General features: G+C 39.1%; 1 protein-coding gene across 1 annotated transcript in view; it reads right to left on the bottom strand.

Moving 5' to 3' along the window:
• Positions 1-6,896: 6,896 nt before the first annotated feature.
• The window catches only part of LOC139731567 (sarcosine dehydrogenase, mitochondrial-like), a 31,098-nt gene continuing 18,013 nt past the window's right edge, over positions 6,897-19,981 (bottom strand). Inside the window, exons 10-15 of the mRNA XM_071642456.1 lie at positions 16,232-16,345; positions 11,625-11,763; positions 10,650-10,911; positions 9,671-9,930; positions 9,041-9,209; positions 6,897-7,161 (exon numbers count right to left, since the gene is read on the bottom strand). Coding sequence (XP_071498557.1) covers positions 6,897-7,161; positions 9,041-9,209; positions 9,671-9,930; positions 10,650-10,911; positions 11,625-11,763; positions 16,232-16,345 — 1,209 coding nt within the window. The remainder of the gene's footprint in view (positions 7,162-9,040; positions 9,210-9,670; positions 9,931-10,649; positions 10,912-11,624; positions 11,764-16,231; positions 16,346-19,981) is intronic.

The following is a 19,981-nucleotide window of genomic DNA, read 5'->3' on the forward strand; positions in this document are numbered from 1 at the left end:
TTAATACAATAACTCAGTATATTGGTGACTGTTGTTTCAAGTTTGTTTATGGCAGAATCAAGGTTGCCCCCCCCCCCCCCCCCCCCCCCCCGAACCCAGTGGGGTGGGATGGGTCCAAATGGGGACTTAAAATTGTACATGTTCATATTCTTCTTGAAAATCTTCTTGAACACCCCTTGATGAATATTCACCAAACTTGGCAGGTAGCATGCCAAGGGATTAAGATCTCAATTTGTTCAACAGGGCACCATGCTCCCCTTGGGGGCCCCTGGGGGCCCCTAATCCCCCAACAATATTTACAACCAGAAGAGATAGAGCATAGTCCAATATTCTATAAAGTTCAGTGTACTTGGCAGATATTTTTACCAGTGTGATGGAATATGCAAATGGACACCATGCCCCCAGCTCTCAAAGCTAACCCCCATGACAAGTTTCCATTGTTCTCAGGTAAGTCTACTAGAATGCATGGAAGGTGAACTTGCGATACTCGGGTGAACGCTAGACCCCCGGGTCTCTTGTTTTTTTCTGCTTTGTTGTTGCTCAAGTACCAATTGCTTGATACATGTATTTGCAATTAAATACATGTATGCAATTTCTGTATTTTACTTATCATCTCATAGTACATTGTATCACTTCACAAAAATTTAGTGTGATTTTGTGATGATTATCATCAGTATTATCATTATTGACATCATCGTCAGCTTCCTCACTGATGTAAAATACCAACCCTTTATCATCAACAATCTACAATGTCACACAGCAGTGACACGACATTTGCTCCTAGTCTTATTTCTCCAAGGACTTAAGGGTTAGTGTTAGGGTGGTGGTAGGGTTTTAGGTTTAGTTTGATGTGAGGATTAGAATTAGGGCTATGTTTGTGGGCAGAAAATGTGTTTGGCCTAGCATGCAGATACAATGTACTGTATTTCAAGGGAGCAATTGTCGCCATAGCAAATGTCATGGAACCACCACAGCAGATAACTCACATAATTAAAGAAAAAACAAGGAAAAGTAGAAATTACGCGGTGCGTAACATATGTCCCCGCCGGAAGTAGCATTTTGTAACAAAATGTGCAATATAGGTAAAAAATCAAGGTCAAAGGTCAAAGAAGTCAAAGGTCAAAATTCTGTGTAGAAGTTTTGAAGCCCTCACCTAGTGCCATCACATAAAGCAAATGGAATCGAAATTGGGTTAGAAATGGCGAAGGAGTAGCATTTTGTAGCCAATGTACAATATAGGTCAAAAATCAAGGTCAAAGGTCAAAGAAGACAAAGGTCAAAATTCTGTGTAGAAGTTTTGAAGCCCTCACCTAGTGCTATCACATAAAGCAAACGGAATCGAAATCGGGTTAGAAATGGCGCAGGAGTAGCATTCTGTAGCAAAATGCACAATATAGGTCAAAAATCAAGGTCAAAGGTCAAAGAAGTCAAAGGTCAAAATTCTGTGTAGAAGTTTTGAAGCCCTCAACTAGTGCCATCATATAAAGCAAACGGAATCGAAATCGGGTTAAAAATGGCGAAGGAGTAGCATTTCGTAGCAAAATGTACAATATAGGTCAAAAATCAAGGTCAAAGGTCAAAGAAGTCAAAGGTCAAAATTCTGTGTAGAAGTTTTGAAGCCCTCACCTAGTGCCATCACATAAAGCAAACGGAATCGAAATCGGGTTAGAAATGGCGAAGGAGTAGCATTTTGTAGCAAAATGTACAATATAGGTCAAAAAATCAAGGTCAAAGGTCAAAGAAGTCAAAGGTCAAAATTCTGTGTAGAAGTTTTGAAGCCCTCACCTAGTGCCATCACATAAAGCAAACGGAATCGAAATCGGGTTAGAAATGGCGAAGGAGTAGCATTTTGTAGCAAAATGTACAATATAGGTCAAAGGTCAAGGTCAAAGGTCACGACTGAAATTCTGTGTAGAAGTTTCAAAGCTCCCATGTAGTGCTATCATATAAAGCAAACAGAATCAAAATTGGCTCATAAATGACAGAGAAGTAGCAAATTGAAGATTTTGATCACACACGGACGCACACACGGACACACGGACACACGGACGGACGGACGGACGGACGGACACACGGACACACACACGTACGGAGCCCGTTTCATAGTCCCCTGCTCGAACTCGTTCGGCGGGGACAAAAAAAGACTGGAAGTACTGTAAAACATAATATATTTGCAGCATGAAATTTTCACGAATTGGAGCCGACAGCCTTTTTTGAAGCATGAAATTTTCGCGAATTGCCACTGGCATTCAACGCATATAGTGTAGACAAGAACTTTCGAAAGCATTTTAATTTCGCGAATCTTGGCGCTAAATTAAAGTGCAAGGGAACATTCCTCACTTTACACTAGTCTCGAATGTGATAGTAGGGCTGTTTTGATTTTGCAAAGAGAACATCCGATCTTGACATCAACCTCGCTTTGACTTCTGTTTCGTCAAAATCTGCACAGCTCCGTCCAGAAATGAGCTTGGCTCACATGCCATGGTGACTACAGGAAATACAGGGACATGACTCAAAAAGTGATCATACTTGATAAAGATATTTTTATTAAAAATTTCAATTGCATACAAGATGTGAAATCATACAAATTAAGAGATAAACAAAACACGAAGGAAAAACTCATAGCTCATGGATTTGAACTGTGATAAGTTCCTTCCGTTGTGAGTTCCCTGAGAGTATGTAATACATATATGGTAAATGTATTCTGACCCTCATGAAACACATTCTTTATAATGATGTCACTTTAACAATAGAAAGTTCATACTTGCCTACCTTAACCATATAAAAAAATATACAATTCCTCAAAATGTGAGACATGATCACTCTTCATCTTTGTTACAAATTGAGTCCAGGAGAGCTGCCACTATTTTGTTCTTGCATGGTGTGGACCCTAATGGTAGAAAGTACTCTGATTATTGTACTATCACAAGTGTAGCTCTTGATAAATTCTCTATGACACTGCATACATCACAACACTTTCCATACATGTACAAGGAATTTGAGATTTGCACCTGTGTTACCTACAGAAAAGAACAGGAGAGGTATAGCCCAGATAGGTACTGACGTATCCTTGTCACTATTTTTTTTTCTTTAATTGGCAGTAGTCCAGTACTGGCAGTAGAGATGTTAGGCAGGACACTAATTAGGTCATGTCTCAATATTTTTGAAAGTGTGCCACAATACCAGTACACATGCCGATATGTGGCAGAGTTTTTGGTTCTTGATTCACATCTATGAATGCTTTTGTAAATAAAGTACAACCTATGTGAAAGTACTTAATTCATGCTCCATAAAATTGAGAACGATATTATCTGTCACTACATCACAAATCAACATGGAATTGTACAAGCACATATACCTAAAATGATTTGCATTGATTTTGATTACAGCATTCTATATAGACTTCCTCACACACAAATTAATAAACTTTCATCAAAAAGAATCCCAAACTCAACAACAAGATTACTAAATCATGTTCATAAATGTGACCTCATCACCCTAATCTTATGTGAAATACACTGGCTGCATATATAAAACCGGGCTAAAGTCCAGATTCTTTCATCAACTTTCTTTTGCTCACCAGGTTTTGGCCCATTATCTCTGCACAAAGAACTCGTCCAAAAATATCAACAAGGTAGAAATCATCTTTTAAAGTCCAAATCTCTCATCGTTGCAACCCCTTGTCATGACAAAATTTGATGGAGCATGAGTTTTGGCAGTGGCAGCGGCAGGACTGGAATGGTCTCCCTGGTGATATCACATATACAAAAGCATTTTAATTCTCTTAGAATGATGCAAAAAACACATTTATCATTTTACAATAAAATGTTCTATCTTTCAATACCACTCTAGATCTCACTATATCAATAGAGGGGATCCCCCCCCCCCCTCCATCATCTACTCTTTCTTGTCTCTTTTCTTCAACTGTACATAGAGACTTCTTTCAAAATGAGATATGAGCTATAAAAAAAAAAAACATTTCATCAATATTATAATTGGTTTGCCCAGAGCTCCATATTGAAAAAAAAAAACAACAATAATTATGGTGGAAGACTATTCAAAAAAATATAACAAGGCTGCACAACAGAGAGAGAAAGAAAGAGAGAGATAGGAAAAAAAAAAGAGCATAGGGTGCGAGCAGTCCTTTAAATTTGAGTCAATCAGGATTATTATTAGTTAGTATTCTTTGCTTGGTTGCCCCAATCTCTTATACTTCAATGATCATGAACTAAAGAGACAAATGTATTACATAAATGCATAAAAAAATGAACAGATAAAACACACATGGCACTTATTGGTCATATGATGCAGAACTGTGCAATTCTTAATATGAATATTATCATGAAGGAAAAAAAATGGATAGTTTGATAAAGAGTAACTCCTTTTCAAGAAACTTTCTGCTGCACTAAAAAATGACATCTACCAGTATTTGACCCCAAAAGACGAAAAGACTGAGAATTCACTGTGTTCTGGTGTAGCATACACATGCAGTAACAGAGGAAAAAAAAGTAAGGCATGCTTTGAAAGAAGACAATGGCACCCTTTGTTAGGATCTGGGAAAAGTGTGGAGGAACCATCCAGTACTGTTAGGGTAATACATATTGAAGATCTGTACGAGGTTCGTCATTGGTCTTTGTTCACATTGGACCAAATCTTGCATTGTAGTTATTCACCATAGCCATCGTTCAAATAGGTTCGAACAGCAACAACAAAATACATCCACGTACAAGCCAGCAATGCTACACTGTATGATGAGATACTCAAGACGGCAGAATTCTCCTCTTCATAACAAAATCTCCTGCGAACAAAAAAAGTCCATACGTTGCTTCACAAATATACAAAGGGTAGAAGGACTACAGACTGTTGTGACACATTGTACCCCATTTACTGACTCCCATTTTCATAAAGCACACTTTTATGAAGGAAGGCCTAAAACTCACTCATCTTTAGATCCTACATGTAACTCCTGCACAAACACACACACACACACTCACACACACATACACACACAGTTGTAAACAGCTACACGTATGCACATGCATTGTAAATTCATATGGACAAACGGGGCAATATAGCCTTCAAGACAAGACACACACGTAGAAATTACTTTCACCCAATAGATCGCCTTTAACATACCTGTAATATAAACTGTGTCTAAAAGGCAACATCGTGTGGGAATGACTTGTCATAATCTTTGGTATACCGGTACTGTTTTAATACTCTTCTTTTGGCAATCATTGATATTGCAGAAATATTCAAGTAAAGTTATAGAGTTCTGGTGGGGGGGGCGAAGGTTACATGTTATTTTACAGAATGCACCTCACTTTATATAGAATGGAATCTCCCAAATATCGCCATTGCAGAGATCAACTAATTTGACTAGTTGCAAATGACATGATTTTGTATTGGGTTATTAATGAATCAAGTACCTGACTACGCAACAACACATACTGTACTGTGTTAATTTACCAATTGGACACTTCAGGTTCAGGCCATTATCTTTCTAGGCAGCATGAAACAAGGGCATTTGGATAAAGTTGGGCTTTGAAACTTCATTAGAAGTCCTATGAACAATATTCGTCCATTACTTGAAAAGGAATCTATACGCAATAATACAGTGCTGTCAATGGGACCACTCTGGCTACAAAACATCACAACATGAGAACTTGAGACGTTTTGCAATACACATCCTCACTACTCTGAAAACTCACAATACTAGCTTCGACCCAAAAAAACTGAGAAGTTTCTGAAAGAACTGCACATTACTCATTCGACCATTCCAAGCATGCTGTTCTGTACGTGTGAAAGGCGAGTGGATAGATGCAAATAGCGCAGTTGCAGATATGAAACTCTCCGATACAGCCACTTTCATGTCTAATTGTCACATGCTATAATAGGAGGAGAGGGAGCGGAAGTCATGTGAGCGTAAACGCAATTTTTGTGCTGCGTGCTGTCTCATTACAAAACACCTGACAAAGCTTTGTGCCAAGTCAGAAAAATTGCACTCTGGTTTGAAATTTTTGGTGTGAAGTTTCCTGAGGAAAGTGGGAGAGCTGCTCCGTTCAACTTTTACCCAAGTTTTGGGATTTTTCTAACTTCACAAGTTTTTAAGCCCCATGAGAATGGCCCGTATGTTCAAGAATCAAAACCGGAGAGATTCCAGAAAACTTTTGGGAGGACTATCGTGAGCCGCACCCTGGTGGGTGAAATCAGATTCCAATCGTGGCAGCTTTCACATTCATCCCTCATGCTTCCAAGAAATAGTCACTGAAACAATTTCATGAAGCCTCCAGCAAAATCAAGAAGAACTGGCAGGTACTGCAATACAATCTACTTAATCAACAAGGACATAAAGGAATGATTCATGAAGAATACTTGCAAAGTTCTTGTGTCGTGCCACATGCACAAGTACCGAAAATTCAATTCAGTACACAGCTTCTACAACAGAGAAGTACTCAGAAAGACTGACCTAGAATCACTCAGATTTTGTTATCTACACTTGCTATTTACTTGCAATCTACAAGAGTAATTCATTCGTTATGCTACTTTCTTCACAAATTTGACGCATCGATGGCGAGTTTCGTGATGAAGAAAAAGGGCAGTGAAAATGAAAAAGAATTACAAACACACACAAGTAAGACTCATAATTACTTCCAAACTCACTTATTACAATGTTACCCTGTACTGCACAAAAATTCCTGCCGGCCACCTCTTGTAATGGACTATAATCCAAGCATTAGTAATTTTTAATCATCACAGGTACGTTACAACCACTTGGCGACTCATAACCTCCAAGCAAGCCCGAGTCACCTGAACAATACTTTGTTGGCATTTCAGTCAGTTTTGTTCAGACTGTGGCTTGTCCACATATATAGCTGATCCTTGTCGCCCAATCTCTAGTTGTAGATGCCCTTTATTCTCTGGTTGGTGGGGTCAAAGGGACTCTTGAGGTGGATCTGGGCCGGGTGGACATCCCCCATTCTCTCCAGGGTGTACTCCCCTTCCTTCAAGTAGCTGTTCGTCACCTTCCCACCGTCCGGCCGCATCACGTAGCCGTAGCCGAGGCTCTTGTTGAGCTCAAAGGCAAACTCGGCACGGCGCAGGAAGCCGACGACCTCGTCGTTGCGGCGGATCAGCTCGTGACCCAAGAGGGGTAGAGAGCTGCAGGGGAGAAAGATACAATCGACAGAAGAGATTGGAACCTGCCCTAACCCGGGAAGGGGGGGGGGGGGGGGCATGGCACGTCAAATGAAAACCTTCACTGGTTAATATGGCCGGTGCCTGCAGGCACTGCTAGGTTGACTAAAACAAGACAAAATCAGTACCTTGCCTGAGGACACTCCAGCTGTTCCGGGTTGGATAAGGTATTACCTACAAAAGTAGAATATCTCAATCCTTTAGAGCATTAGATTTGCAGGCAGGTGACACATGCCATGACAAGTACACCATATTGCAACCTCAATGTAACACACCGTCAGGTTTTGTCGTTAACTATCACTTCAGGAGTCTTATGAAAAATTATTTTCTTTCTTTTTTTATATGTACAGAAATATTATATGTAATGCAACTTACTTGAACGACCGCATAAAAAAAAGTTGATTCATGAAAGTTATAACCTTTGGGCCAGAAGGAGCTACGTGATGGGACAGAAATAAGGCTGCCCCATTAATTGACCAGTAAAGAGAGGTACCTTCACTCATATAGTTTTTTTTTCTATTCTTTTCCCCCCCCCCCCTCACTGGGATATTTATTATTCTCTTTCATCTGTACACGTAATACATCATAATATTTCAAATAACATCATATTTCAAATACAATACAATAATACGTGTCAAGAAAACAGGTGTCTAAACAGACACCGTTTTTTCTGAAACACTTGCAACTTATGATATTTCTTGCAATGAATTTCTCTTTATCATGATATTCCCTTATACTATATTTACATCAATCAAAACGAGGTATTATTTTTCTTATTTCACAAACATAAATTTCATATCTCACAAGCACAGTAATACAGTTCACTCATATAGTCGATCACCTCTTTCGAGCTCTGTTGTGCTAACCCACTTGTGCGCCTATGTTCATAATATGCACAGGTATTCAGAATCCAACCCTTAAAGGGAAGGTAAACCCAAAGAGCAATGTGGATTGAGTGAAAGCAGCAACATTAGTAGAACACATCAGTGAAAGTTTGAGGAAAATCGGACAATCAATGCAAAAGTTACATGACTTTTTAAAGTTTTGGTGATGGAACCGCTGGATGAGGAGACTACTAGAGGAAATGACGTATGAGTGGACAACGATACAAAGAAAATATAAAGGAAATTCAACAAAAATTCACTTTTCTAGAATTATGAAAGAGCAGTGGACCAACCGCTTTCAGAAAGCAGGGGGAATAATTGCTACCCTTAACATATGTCAATATCAAGTTGATGGAATTTGTAATTTTCATGAAAAATGGATTTTTGTAGTATTTTCTTTATATTTTCTTGGTATTGTTGTCCACTCATACGTCATAACCTCTAGTAGTCTCCTCATCCAGCGGTTCCAACACCAAAACTTTAAAAATTCATAACTTTTGCATCGATTGTCCGATTTTCTTCAAACTTTCACTGATGTGTTCTACTAATGTTGCTGCTTTCACTCAATCCACATTGTTCTGGGGTTTATCTTCCCTTTAATTAGCTCAGAACACATTACGAAATCCCTATTGCACCATGATGGCCTTCATGTGGGAATATTCACTGCTACAACTTAGTGGATTGTCAAAATTACATGGCTGCTAGTCTGTCTACATGCTTGTTTGTTTTGTTTTGTTTGTTTGTTTGTTGTTGTTGTTGTTGTTTTTTTGTTTTTTTGTTTTTTTTTTTTGGGGGGGGGGGGAATCATCCAAATGCCAATAAAGGGTGTTGCTGACTGCACAGGTGCATAACAGGTTAATAGCCTATATTGGGAGGGCAGGGGGCTCGTGCAGCTCTAGTTTATTCCATGAAAGAGGAAAGAGGGCTTTCTTTAACTGGAAGAATACTGAAATACTCACGGATCTGCAGTGAAGCAGGCAATCTTCTTCGTCAGTCCCTCCGCCTTCTGTCGCTCAAGAGCTTCCCTCCCCAGGAAGGGAGTATCCGACTTCAGCTTGCAGGTGAAGCCAAGGGCGCCCTCAAGGGGTGTGTCGTCTGCACGCAGGTCTGCATGCCAATGCCTGTACCCTAATGACAAGGAAACATAAAGACTTTTGAAAACAGAATTGGACCAGGTAACACTGCACAAACAGCGCCCTCACACTACCTTCAAGCATACAGCAGCTCTCTGTGCTAAACCCTCTCATATGTACACCAAAACGCATCTATTGAGTGCTAAGTTCCTGATAAGAAATATTAGCAGCCAATTACCTTGCAGGATGTCAGCCCATTGCCATGGTAGTTGCTACTATTGCAACTTCTACAGAAAGCCTTTGATAGAACAAACTAATTATCAAACTTCAAGGTTGAAGAAGGGTTGTTTTTCAGGCATCTCAATTGCTGAAACATTGTCAGAAAATCAGATGTTGCAATCAATACACAAGATGAATCAACATATGTCACTAAGGCGCTTTGATAGCAAAAGAATGCTAATTAAGGCAGAGTGTATAGAACTTTAAACAATGACACCATTACACAACTGTCAATACCTTTCTCAAGGCTAAGGGAATCTAGCGCCCGGTAGCCACCATTGGCAATGCCGAATTTGGAGCCTTCTTGCATGACGGCCTTGTAGACGTCGACGGCGGCATGATTCGGCACATGGAGCTCCCAGCCCAGTTCGCCAACGAAAGTCAGTCGGATGGCACGCACGGCGTGCCCAGCAACGGTGACAATCTTGTGTGTGGAGAATGGGAAGGCATCGTTGCTGAGGTCCGCATCGGAGATGAGTGCCTGAAGGACATCACGACTGGACATTTGCAAGAAAGAGCAATAATATCAAAGATCTGGGCATTGACCACATTGACAAAGCTCAATAGCTCCAAATTCTGCTACAAAATGGCGGATGCTACCGTGCAAATCAAATATTTTAGATGTCTTTAATGAATAGAGTAATGCAAACAGAGGAAATTTCATCAGAAATTAGACATGGAATGAGAAAGTTACAGAATTCCTCAAGTCTCATGGGAAGATTTTAACAGCACATACTCATTTCTCACATCTATATTCTGGTACTCCCTAACTTTGTCCCGAACATGCATCCAACAAGATGCAACATCAAATTGCACAAATACTCTAAAATTGATGCTCTGTGAAATTGTCTTTGGGGATGTCTATGTGGCACACTACGTACAATGCAATCCAATCATTTCTCTAAAATATATCAGGGCAATGGCAAAACTGGTGAGAAATCACATTGAGCAGTATAAACAAGGATTATCAACTGTCAAAAGCCACCCCTGGAATAAGGCACCCACGACATCATCCTTTGCCAATACTGCAAAACAGAAATTTTCACACACATGAAACTTTATTGAATTTCATGAGGAGCCAAGATTTGCATGAGTACAATGCATGCAAAATAAAGTGTTTGCCAATACACGATGCATTGAATGCCAGTCGCCAATTCACAAAAGTTTCACGGCGAGAATGTCTGCTTTTTTTCAGTAATGACCTTTGACCACTGACCTCTTGCGACCCTGCACACTGATCACCCCCATCTCCTCGGTGGCGTCGATCACCTGACAGTCGAAGTTTCGGTCCTGAATCTCCGTCAGCATGTGGACCTTGACGTGGTCGGCCGCGCCCCCTCCCGCCGCCACGTAGAAGCCCCGCCCTTCGAAGCTGGGGGCCAGGGGACCAGAGGTCGCGGCTGGGTCAATGACACTCACGGTAAGGTCACCCTCTGTCTGCCCCGCCGCATTGCACATACAGGTGTAGATGGTAGAACCTGTTTGTTGGGTATTTTCAGAAAAACAACAAAACATATACATATAAATGGTTACAGCTTTTATTCCATTGTCATTCCGTGCAGGGCACACATTCACACTATGTGACTTCAAATTTCAATGATGAATAATTCTTAGAATTTTTGTTCATGTACATGACCTTTAACCCTGACTATGCTTTGTTCACTGATTAGAACGCACACTGCAGTGCCATCCCATTGATGTGGATGTCCGAAAACTAACTGTCACTGAATACAAATTAACTAATCTCCCCCGCTTGGGAAAATTCGGGAAAATTTCCAGACCGAAAAAATTTTTCGCATTTACAGCATATCAATATGAGGTCTGTACAGACATTTCCATGAAATATCAAGTACCCTTTAACATGAAATACAGGATTTTTGGTTCCAGGACTTTAAACAAGTTATGCTGTGAAGCTGACATGTACATTTCTTGGTTAATATTTGCTTTTAATTGATTTGAGGCTTTAAATTTAGTTCCCTACTGTACTTCTACCAAAACTAAATGTCCTTTTCTATCCATCAAAGATTTCAAACACCTTAGGGTATCTGACAGCGCAGTGGCTACTGCATACCTTCTCCTTCAGACTAGGAATTGAATACTTTGATCCAACAACTTTATGAGTAGTCACATGACTTTGGAATGGCCCAATTCGGACAAGAGAGGGCAAAATCAAGTCAGTTCCTGTCCTCACCGACAGGCTTGTTGACATTGTTGGTGAAAATCCAGTCTGCTGCTGCTTGAGCATCTGGGCCTGTCAGGTAGAACTGCCCAAAATAGGACATGTTGAAGACGCCGACACTATTTCGCACCGCTAGGCACTCATTTCCGATCTGAAAGAAAACCACAAACAAACAAATGAATTTGCAAACAAGTACAAGATAGACATTTCTGACCCAAATATATTTTTGATTTTGATTTGATTTGATTTTATTGTTCCACATTTCAAAACATCAAACATGATACGATCGATTGAACATAAGATTGAACATAGCGTCGTAAATTACAAAGAATACAAGAGAAGACAATTTAACAAACATGAAATGTGGGGACCTACTAAAAAGCAAAGCTTGTAATGTATAGGTCCCTGTATATAATATGAAAGTGTTGGTCTTCTTAAACAACCTAGAAACGAAGACTATGAAAGGAAGGAAAGGGACGTAAAAGAAAAGAGAGCAAAAAGAGCAAAAGAAAGGAATAAAATATACGAAAGCATAGCGAAATACAAAGTAGCCACCTGTAACGCGTTTACAAGACTCCTTGTCACCCGAGCAACACAGTTACGTAACTGTAAGAATGCGCAAAAACGCACATGATACATAATGATTCAGTAATTCAGGAATAGCCTTGACATAAATGACTCAGTAAAAAAAAAAAAAAAAGGCAAACATGGAATACATATGATAAACAACGAATCTGATAAAGAAGAGGGAGTTCAAATAAAATTGCATGTTGTATTATTAGATATAAGCCTGCACAAGGGATTTTTTTAGTTTACGTTTAAAACAATTCAATGACAACGATTCAGTAATGTCGGAGTCAAGGCTATTCCAGAATGTCGGACCTGTATGTACTATTGTTTTAAGAGCAAATGCAGTTCTCACGGGAGAAAAGTGAAATGAATTTTCCTGTCTTGTAGGGTAGGAATGTATAACTTTATTTTTTACAAACATGGGAGTGAAAGCATAAGGTAATTCGTCTTTAGTTAACTGGTACATAAATATCCCAAGGGAGTAAGAATATATATCAAAAATCTTTAAGAGGTTATTACTTTTGAACAGAGGGCTTGTCGGTGCTAAATAATTGGTACAATTGATAATCCTTACAGCTCGCTTTTGTATTCTAAAGATAGACTCCAGGCGTATTTTGGAACAATTCCCCCAGGCCAGTATGCTATAATGAAGATAAGGCAATAACAAAGTCGAATATACGGTACGTAATATATATATGGGGAAAACATGCGTAAGCTTCTGTATAACACCCAAATTTCTTGATAATAACTTACATAAATGATTTGTTTGTTCCTGCCAAGATAATTTACAATCAATTAAAAGACCAAGAAATTTAACTGAATTTGTCTGTTGTAAGTTTACTCCTGTGATTGAAATTGAGCCAGGTAGACAAGTGATTGTATTACTAAACACCATAAAATTAGTTTTGTTTAGATTTAGGGATAATTTGTTACTTTGAATCCAATCATTGACATGATTCAACTCAGAGTTAAGCATATCAAGTAACTCAGTGGGATTTCTGTGCGTCAAAAAAAGACTTGAATCGTCCGCAAACAAGAGGAAAGAAAGGAGTGCTGACGACCTGGGCAAATCATTTATGTACACAATAAAAAGAAGTGGTCCCAAAAGGGAGCCTTGTGGAACACCACACATTATATTTGCTGTGCTTGAATCAGAATCATTAATGTGTACAAATTGTGATCGATTTGTGAGGTAATCTCTGAACCACTCCAAGGCGCTGCCACGAATCCCGTAATGAGACAGTTTGTACAGTAATATTTCATGATCAATTGTGTCGAACGCCTTGGAGTGGTCCAGAAAAACTCCAACAGTGTGAGATTTAGCTTCGATAGCTTGAACAACTTTATCTATTAACAACAAAACAGCGTGAGTAGTCGAATGTTTTTTGCGAAACCCAAATTGAGTGTCTACTAAGATATCATGGTCATTTAAAAACTTGATAGTTCGGGAGTAGACAACTTTTTCAAGTACTTTGGAGAATGATGATAAAAGAGATATAGGTCTATAATTGCCCAGGTCGTCCTGTCTGCCTTTCTTAAAAACAGGAATAATCTTGGCAACTTTCATTTTACTAGGAAAAACACCAGTCATTAAAGACAAATTGAATACATGGGTCAAAGGTGCGGCTACTTCATAAATGATTTGTTTGAGAAGAAACATTGAAATACCATCATAACCTGAGCTTTGTTTAGCTTTAAAATTATTTACAATATCAATGACATCCAATGCATCTACGGGCGTGAAAAATATAGAACTAGGATTGGGATTCACAAGAAATGAATGAAATGTTTTTTTTTTCTGAAAGATACGTAAATAAAACACATAAAATTTTGTCTTCACAGCAGGTTCAGGTGATGGAAATAGTGGTAGAAATTTCATTTTTTTTTAAGATAACAAATGTCACACTGAAATCATTATTTTAATCCTTGGCATTCAGAATAATTCATGCTGTTTTTCATTTAAAATTTGTCTTCATTCTTTCTTCCCCCCCCCCCCCCCCCCCCCCTCCTCTCTCTCTCTCTCTCCCTGCATTCCTGGTAATACATTCAAATGAACAGTCACTTTAACCCTAAAAAGACTGGGCTATTTTGATGCCTCGTAGGACTGGGGGAGGGCTCATTTATTTTTTCACAATTAATTATGCTCACTTATGCATGAATTTAAAAAAATGGCTGTAAATCTGTAATCGTAGGTCCAAAACTGCTGATTTTTTATTTAGGTACTCTGTGTAGGATTCTTATTGAATGTACATTAAAAAAAAACGGTGGTATCAAATTTTTTTCTTATGTATTTTATTGTTTTTAAAATTTCTTATGTATTTCATTGTTTTTTACTTTTTTTTCTTTATTGTTTTTTTCCATGGAAATCATCGGTGGCATTATTTGTATCATAAAGAACATGAAATTAATTGATTTTGATCAGTACAAGTAAAAATTTATACATTTAGTACATTTATGAATTTTGGTCAGAAACAGAATTTGCATTGGATTTGTACATGAAATCACATTTTTGAGTTATTTCGGGTCTGACATGCACTTACAAAATATTGCATAACTTCAGAACCATGTACCCGGGTGCCATGAATTTGGTCTCAAAAGTTGCGCAATACTTAAAAGAAAAAAGTCATGAAACGTCGCAGCGCGAGATTTTCACATTCCAGATTGATCGCGAAAAATGTCGAGGGGGGCCCAAAAGCCCCCCCCCCCCCCCCCCAGTCTTTTTGGGGTTAAACATACCATTTCATTATTTCTCTTGCCAGATAACCCCACCTGACAAAGTGCTTTACAACCATGAAAACTTAACAGTGATTTCTGTCACTTATGGCAGCAACTCTGCAACAACTTATCAGCTTTACATGTCTTTCATCTACTGTCATCATAAAGTGGCATCGCTTGCAAGTACCCATCGGAGAAGAGGGGTATGATTATCATCATGATTATCATTCATAATCTTTTTGAACAGCACGGAGAGCAGTTGAGAATTGCGATTGAGAAAATGTAATATGTCTTGAGACACACAGCAGTCGTGAAATACTGTCTCACAAGTCTTTTAATGCGTTCCCCACTGAATTCTGAAATGCCCATAGACTTAATACACAGAGCACCAGGTTCCCGTAAGGAACGGGTAAACCAGGGCTCGACACTAACGGTGGCCCGGTGGCCCGGGGCCACCAAAAATGAAAGTCGGGCCACCAAATTTCAAAAAAAGGGCAAATTTGGTGGCCCGCCTCGGGCCATCAAATTTTTTGGAAAAGTATGTCAATAAATTTGTAACTTTTTGCGCCGGAAATTAGCAGTTAAATTTGTTCAAAGGATGGATGAAAAGGACTGAATAAATGCCTGAGAGTGAGTGTTGCAAGTTTGTTGAAGTTTATTTATGAGTAGATATGTCCAACTTCTAGTTCTTACTATCATAAATCTTAAATATTTGACTCATTAAAAAAAAAGGACTTTTAATGTTTTTTATTGTTTTGTTTTTTTCGGGACACCAAATTTTTCTCTCGGGCCACCAAAAATTTATAATTTAGGATTTTGGTGGCCCCATCAGGCCACCAAACAAAAAAATTAGAGTCGAGCCATGGGTAAACCATTCAACATTTCCTTGCATATATAGGTACCCGGTCCATTCCAAAAGGGAAAAGCAAACATAATGCGTACAGCAGGGCTCCACATTAACTTTTATTATTGGTGGCCCAAAGGCAAACATCCAACCTTTTTTGGTGGCCCGATCAGGCCACAAAATTCTTCATTTCTGAAATTTTGGTGGCCCGACATGCGTTTTTGGTGGCCCCGGGCCACCGGGCCACCGTTAGTGTCGAGCCCTGCCTACAGCATCTCTCCTGGATGAAGGCATGAAGAGAGACAGCACAAAAAACAAGGTGAAGCTATGCAGAAAGAGAGGATAGGTGAAAGCAGCTGAGCAGAGGACAAGAAAATACAGAAAATAGGAGCAGCACAGACAAGGAAAGGGAGGAGGGTAGAATAGGAGAAATTAAAGAGAAGGAGAAACAGACAGACGGATACAGTATGACGCAACATCAGCTACATACCACATCATGGTGCTTTGGGAAGTCAAATGTGTAGTCGTCCTCCAGTCTTTCCTTATAGGCGTAATTCTCGTGCAGCTCGTTACCATAGTAACCGTAGTAATCATACTCTAGTAGCTACAAAACAATAAGGACAAAAAAATAGAGAAGCATTGTGAGATAAAATTCACATCTCTGGAAATGCTGCAAAAAAGAAAAAAGAAAAAGCAAAAGCAAAAGCAAAATAGCAAGGATAACAAAAGGTTTACACTTTTCAGTCACGAAATAATGGAATCTCATGCCTGCAGAGTAAAATATAAACATTACAGAGCAAATCTGCTGTATACATCAAAATGTCTCAAAACTCAGCTAAAAGCAGAGAGATATAACAGCACTTTAGTCACCTAAAAGACAAGTATATCTCAATCTGTTTGGCCGGTTGATATCAAAAGTTCACTTTTAGACAAAAATTATTCTCTATTTCCTTCTCCAACACTACTTACAGGGGTGGGGGCCACAACATCAGTCTGCAAATGTGTGAAAAAAAAAAACTAGAGCACTCGCACAGGAGACCCGTTCCAGCACATGTATCCCCCGAACCTGTCTCCCATACCCCATCTGGATTACTTTTTAGGCCAGAATGTTGTATAATATGGCAACTGTCACAGGATACAATAAAATCCGACGAGAAATGAGGCTAGTACATATAGCACATATAAGGAATATGACATGTCATCCTATAAAAGTTTGAACAATGAGAGCGCTGGCAATGAAAACTTTTGTTACCTAGAATAACTCCCCATAAACCTAAACAGCAAATTCGAACAAAATCTGACAAGAAATGTGGCTGATAGAGCGTGCACAAGAAATGTGACTGGCATCCAAGTTGGAGCATTGAGGGCACCACCACCACAAACTATTGTGTCCGACATGAACATGTAGAATGGCCATCCGTTCACCGATCCTTAGCAAGTCTGAATAAAGTCCCATGAGAAATGAGGTTACATGTAGTATAGCACATACAAGAAATATGACATAGCATCCTTAAAAGTCAGAACAATGAGGGCGCTGTCAATGGAAACTTTTGTTAACTAGAATAACTCCCCACAAATCTTAATAGCAAGTTTGAATAAAATCCGACAAGATATGTGGCTTATAGAGCATATACAAGAAATGTGACATGACCTCCAAGTCGGAACACTGAGGGCGCCGTCACCACAAACTGTTGTGTCCTTCATGTAAAATAACCACCCATACACCTCCTTAGCAAGTCTGAGCAAAATCCAGTGGGCAACAATCAAGTTATTGCAGAAATAAGCACTTTTGCAAATTTTGACATGATCAGGGTGACCTTTGACCCTGTAAAAGGTGGAACAGTGAGGGCAGCATTATCAATAGGTATAGGGCTCACACCCGTAAATACAAGGGAATGCCCCAGGCCCCTTCACAAATTCGTACCAAAGATACCAAAATAAATGAAGAAAAAAATTGATTAAAAATCAATGATGTAGTTTGGCAAAAAACTGAATAGCTGTAGATATTGAGTATGAATTCCTCTACAAATTGCATTTTGGTTGGAAGATGAAAGCTTTTCTGGTGGAATTTGAGGGGACTATATTTCATTGGGTACGTGTACGGAAAATGGGTGATTTTTTGAGTGATAAGAACTCGTAGTCTGGCTTTGCGGACCCCTGGACAGAATTTGAACTGAATTATCCACCCCGATCATTTGATGGATGAAAGGGTATATCTAACTTATCCAGGTTAGTGAAGCTGAAACACCTCATTTCTCCCAGCTGTTTTACAGAATTTTTTGAAATTTGATTTTTAACACACATCCCTATGGGGAAATATTTATGGGTGTGAGCCCTATAGAGGATGCATGCAATGCACACAAGTCTATGGGAAGTATTCATCCCATACAAACTCTGCTGGTTTATGTTGAACTATTGTGTCAGATCTCTTCCTCCCTCCCCCTTCCCCTTCCTACCCCCCCCCCCCCCCTCTCTCCTCTACCCCCCCCCCCCCCCCCCCCCCCCAACTCTGTTTGGCTACAATTTGTTTTCTTATTATCTTGTTGTGGTATAGATAGATCTTTGTACATAGCAGGCATCAGTATCACACAACTTTGAATGACTGTGTTATTTTAATGTATTTCTTTGTTTGGCTACCACTGAAACAGGTCAAACTTCATAAAGTTAGTCTGTTTGACAAAACAGAGTCTTTTCAAGTATTTTGTAGGCAATAATGTGATGATGACACCCCCATAATCAAAGATTACTGCCTGTCTCTAGGTATTCATCTTATGAAGAACTGATCCGCACTACATTTTTAATTTTTTTAAAAACCTCAAAGGGCATTAAGTTTCAAAAATGTCCCTTTGAGAAGCTTTATGACCTTTGAATGTGTAATTTCCCATATGATGTAGGTCCAAATCTCATCAAAAACACATTTATGATGTTTAAAAGTCAAATGAGAAATATGACCTCCACTATAGGGCTCACACCCGTAAATACAAGGGAATGCCCCAGGCCCCTTCACAAATTCGTACCAAAGATACCAAAATAAATGAAGAAAAAAATTGATTAAAAATCAATGATGTAGTTTGGCAAAAAACTGAATAGCTGTAGATATTGAGTATGAATTCCTCTACAAATTGCATTTTGGTTGGAAGATGAAAGCTTTTCTGGTGGAATTTGAGGGGACTATATTTCATTGGGTACGTGTACGGAAAATGGGTGATTTTTTGAGTGATAAGAACTCGTAGTCTGGCTTTGCGGACCCCTGGACAGAATTTGAACTGAATTATCCACCCCGATCATTTGATGGATGAAAGGGTATATCTAACTTATCCAGGTTAGTGAAGCTGAAACACCTCATTTCTCCCAGCTGTTTTACAGAATTTTTTGAAATTTGATTTTTAACACACATCCCTATGGGGAAATATTTATGGGTGTGAGCCCTATAGAGGATGCATGCAATGCACACAAGTCTATGGGAAGTATTCATCCCATACAAACTCTGCTGGTTTATGTTGAACTATTGTGTCAGATCTCTTCCTCCCTCCCCCTTCCCCTTCCTACCCCCCCCCCTTCTCTCTCCTCTACCCCCCCCCCCCCCCCCCCCCCAACTCTGTTTGGCTACAATTTGTTTTCTTATTATCTTGTTGTGGTATAGATAGATATTTGTACATAGCAGGCATCAGTATCACACAACTTTGAATGACTGTGTTATTTTAATGTATTTCTTTGTTTGGCTACCACTGAAACAGGTCAAACTTCATAAAGTTAGTCTGTTTGACAAAACAGAGTCTTTTCAAGTATTTTGTAGGCAATAATGTGATGATGACACCCCCATAATCAAAGATTACTGCCTGTCTCTAGGTATTCATCTTATGAAGAACTGATCCGCACTACATTTTTATTTTTTTTAAAAACCTCAAAGGGCATTAAGTTTCAAAAATGTCCCTTTGAGAAGCTTTATGACCTTTGAATGTGTAATTTCCCATATGATGTAGGTCCAAATCTCATCAAAAACACATTTATGATGTTTAAAAGTCAAATGAGAAATATGACCTCCACTATAGGGCTCACACCCGTAAATACAAGGGAATGCCCCAGGCCCCTTCACAAATTCGTACCAAAGATACCAAAATAAATGAAGAAAAAAATTGATTAAAAATCAATGATGTAGTTTGGCAAAAAACTGAATAGCTGTAGATATTGAGTATGAATTCCTCTACAAATTGCATTTTGGTTGGAAGATGAAAGCTTT

This window comes from Diadema antillarum, unplaced genomic scaffold (assembly GCF_040938485.1).
Source record: "Diadema antillarum isolate AM-2024a unplaced genomic scaffold, OU_Dant_1.0 seq00000379_RagTag, whole genome shotgun sequence".
NCBI classification, from domain to species: domain Eukaryota; kingdom Metazoa; phylum Echinodermata; class Echinoidea; order Diadematoida; family Diadematidae; genus Diadema; species Diadema antillarum.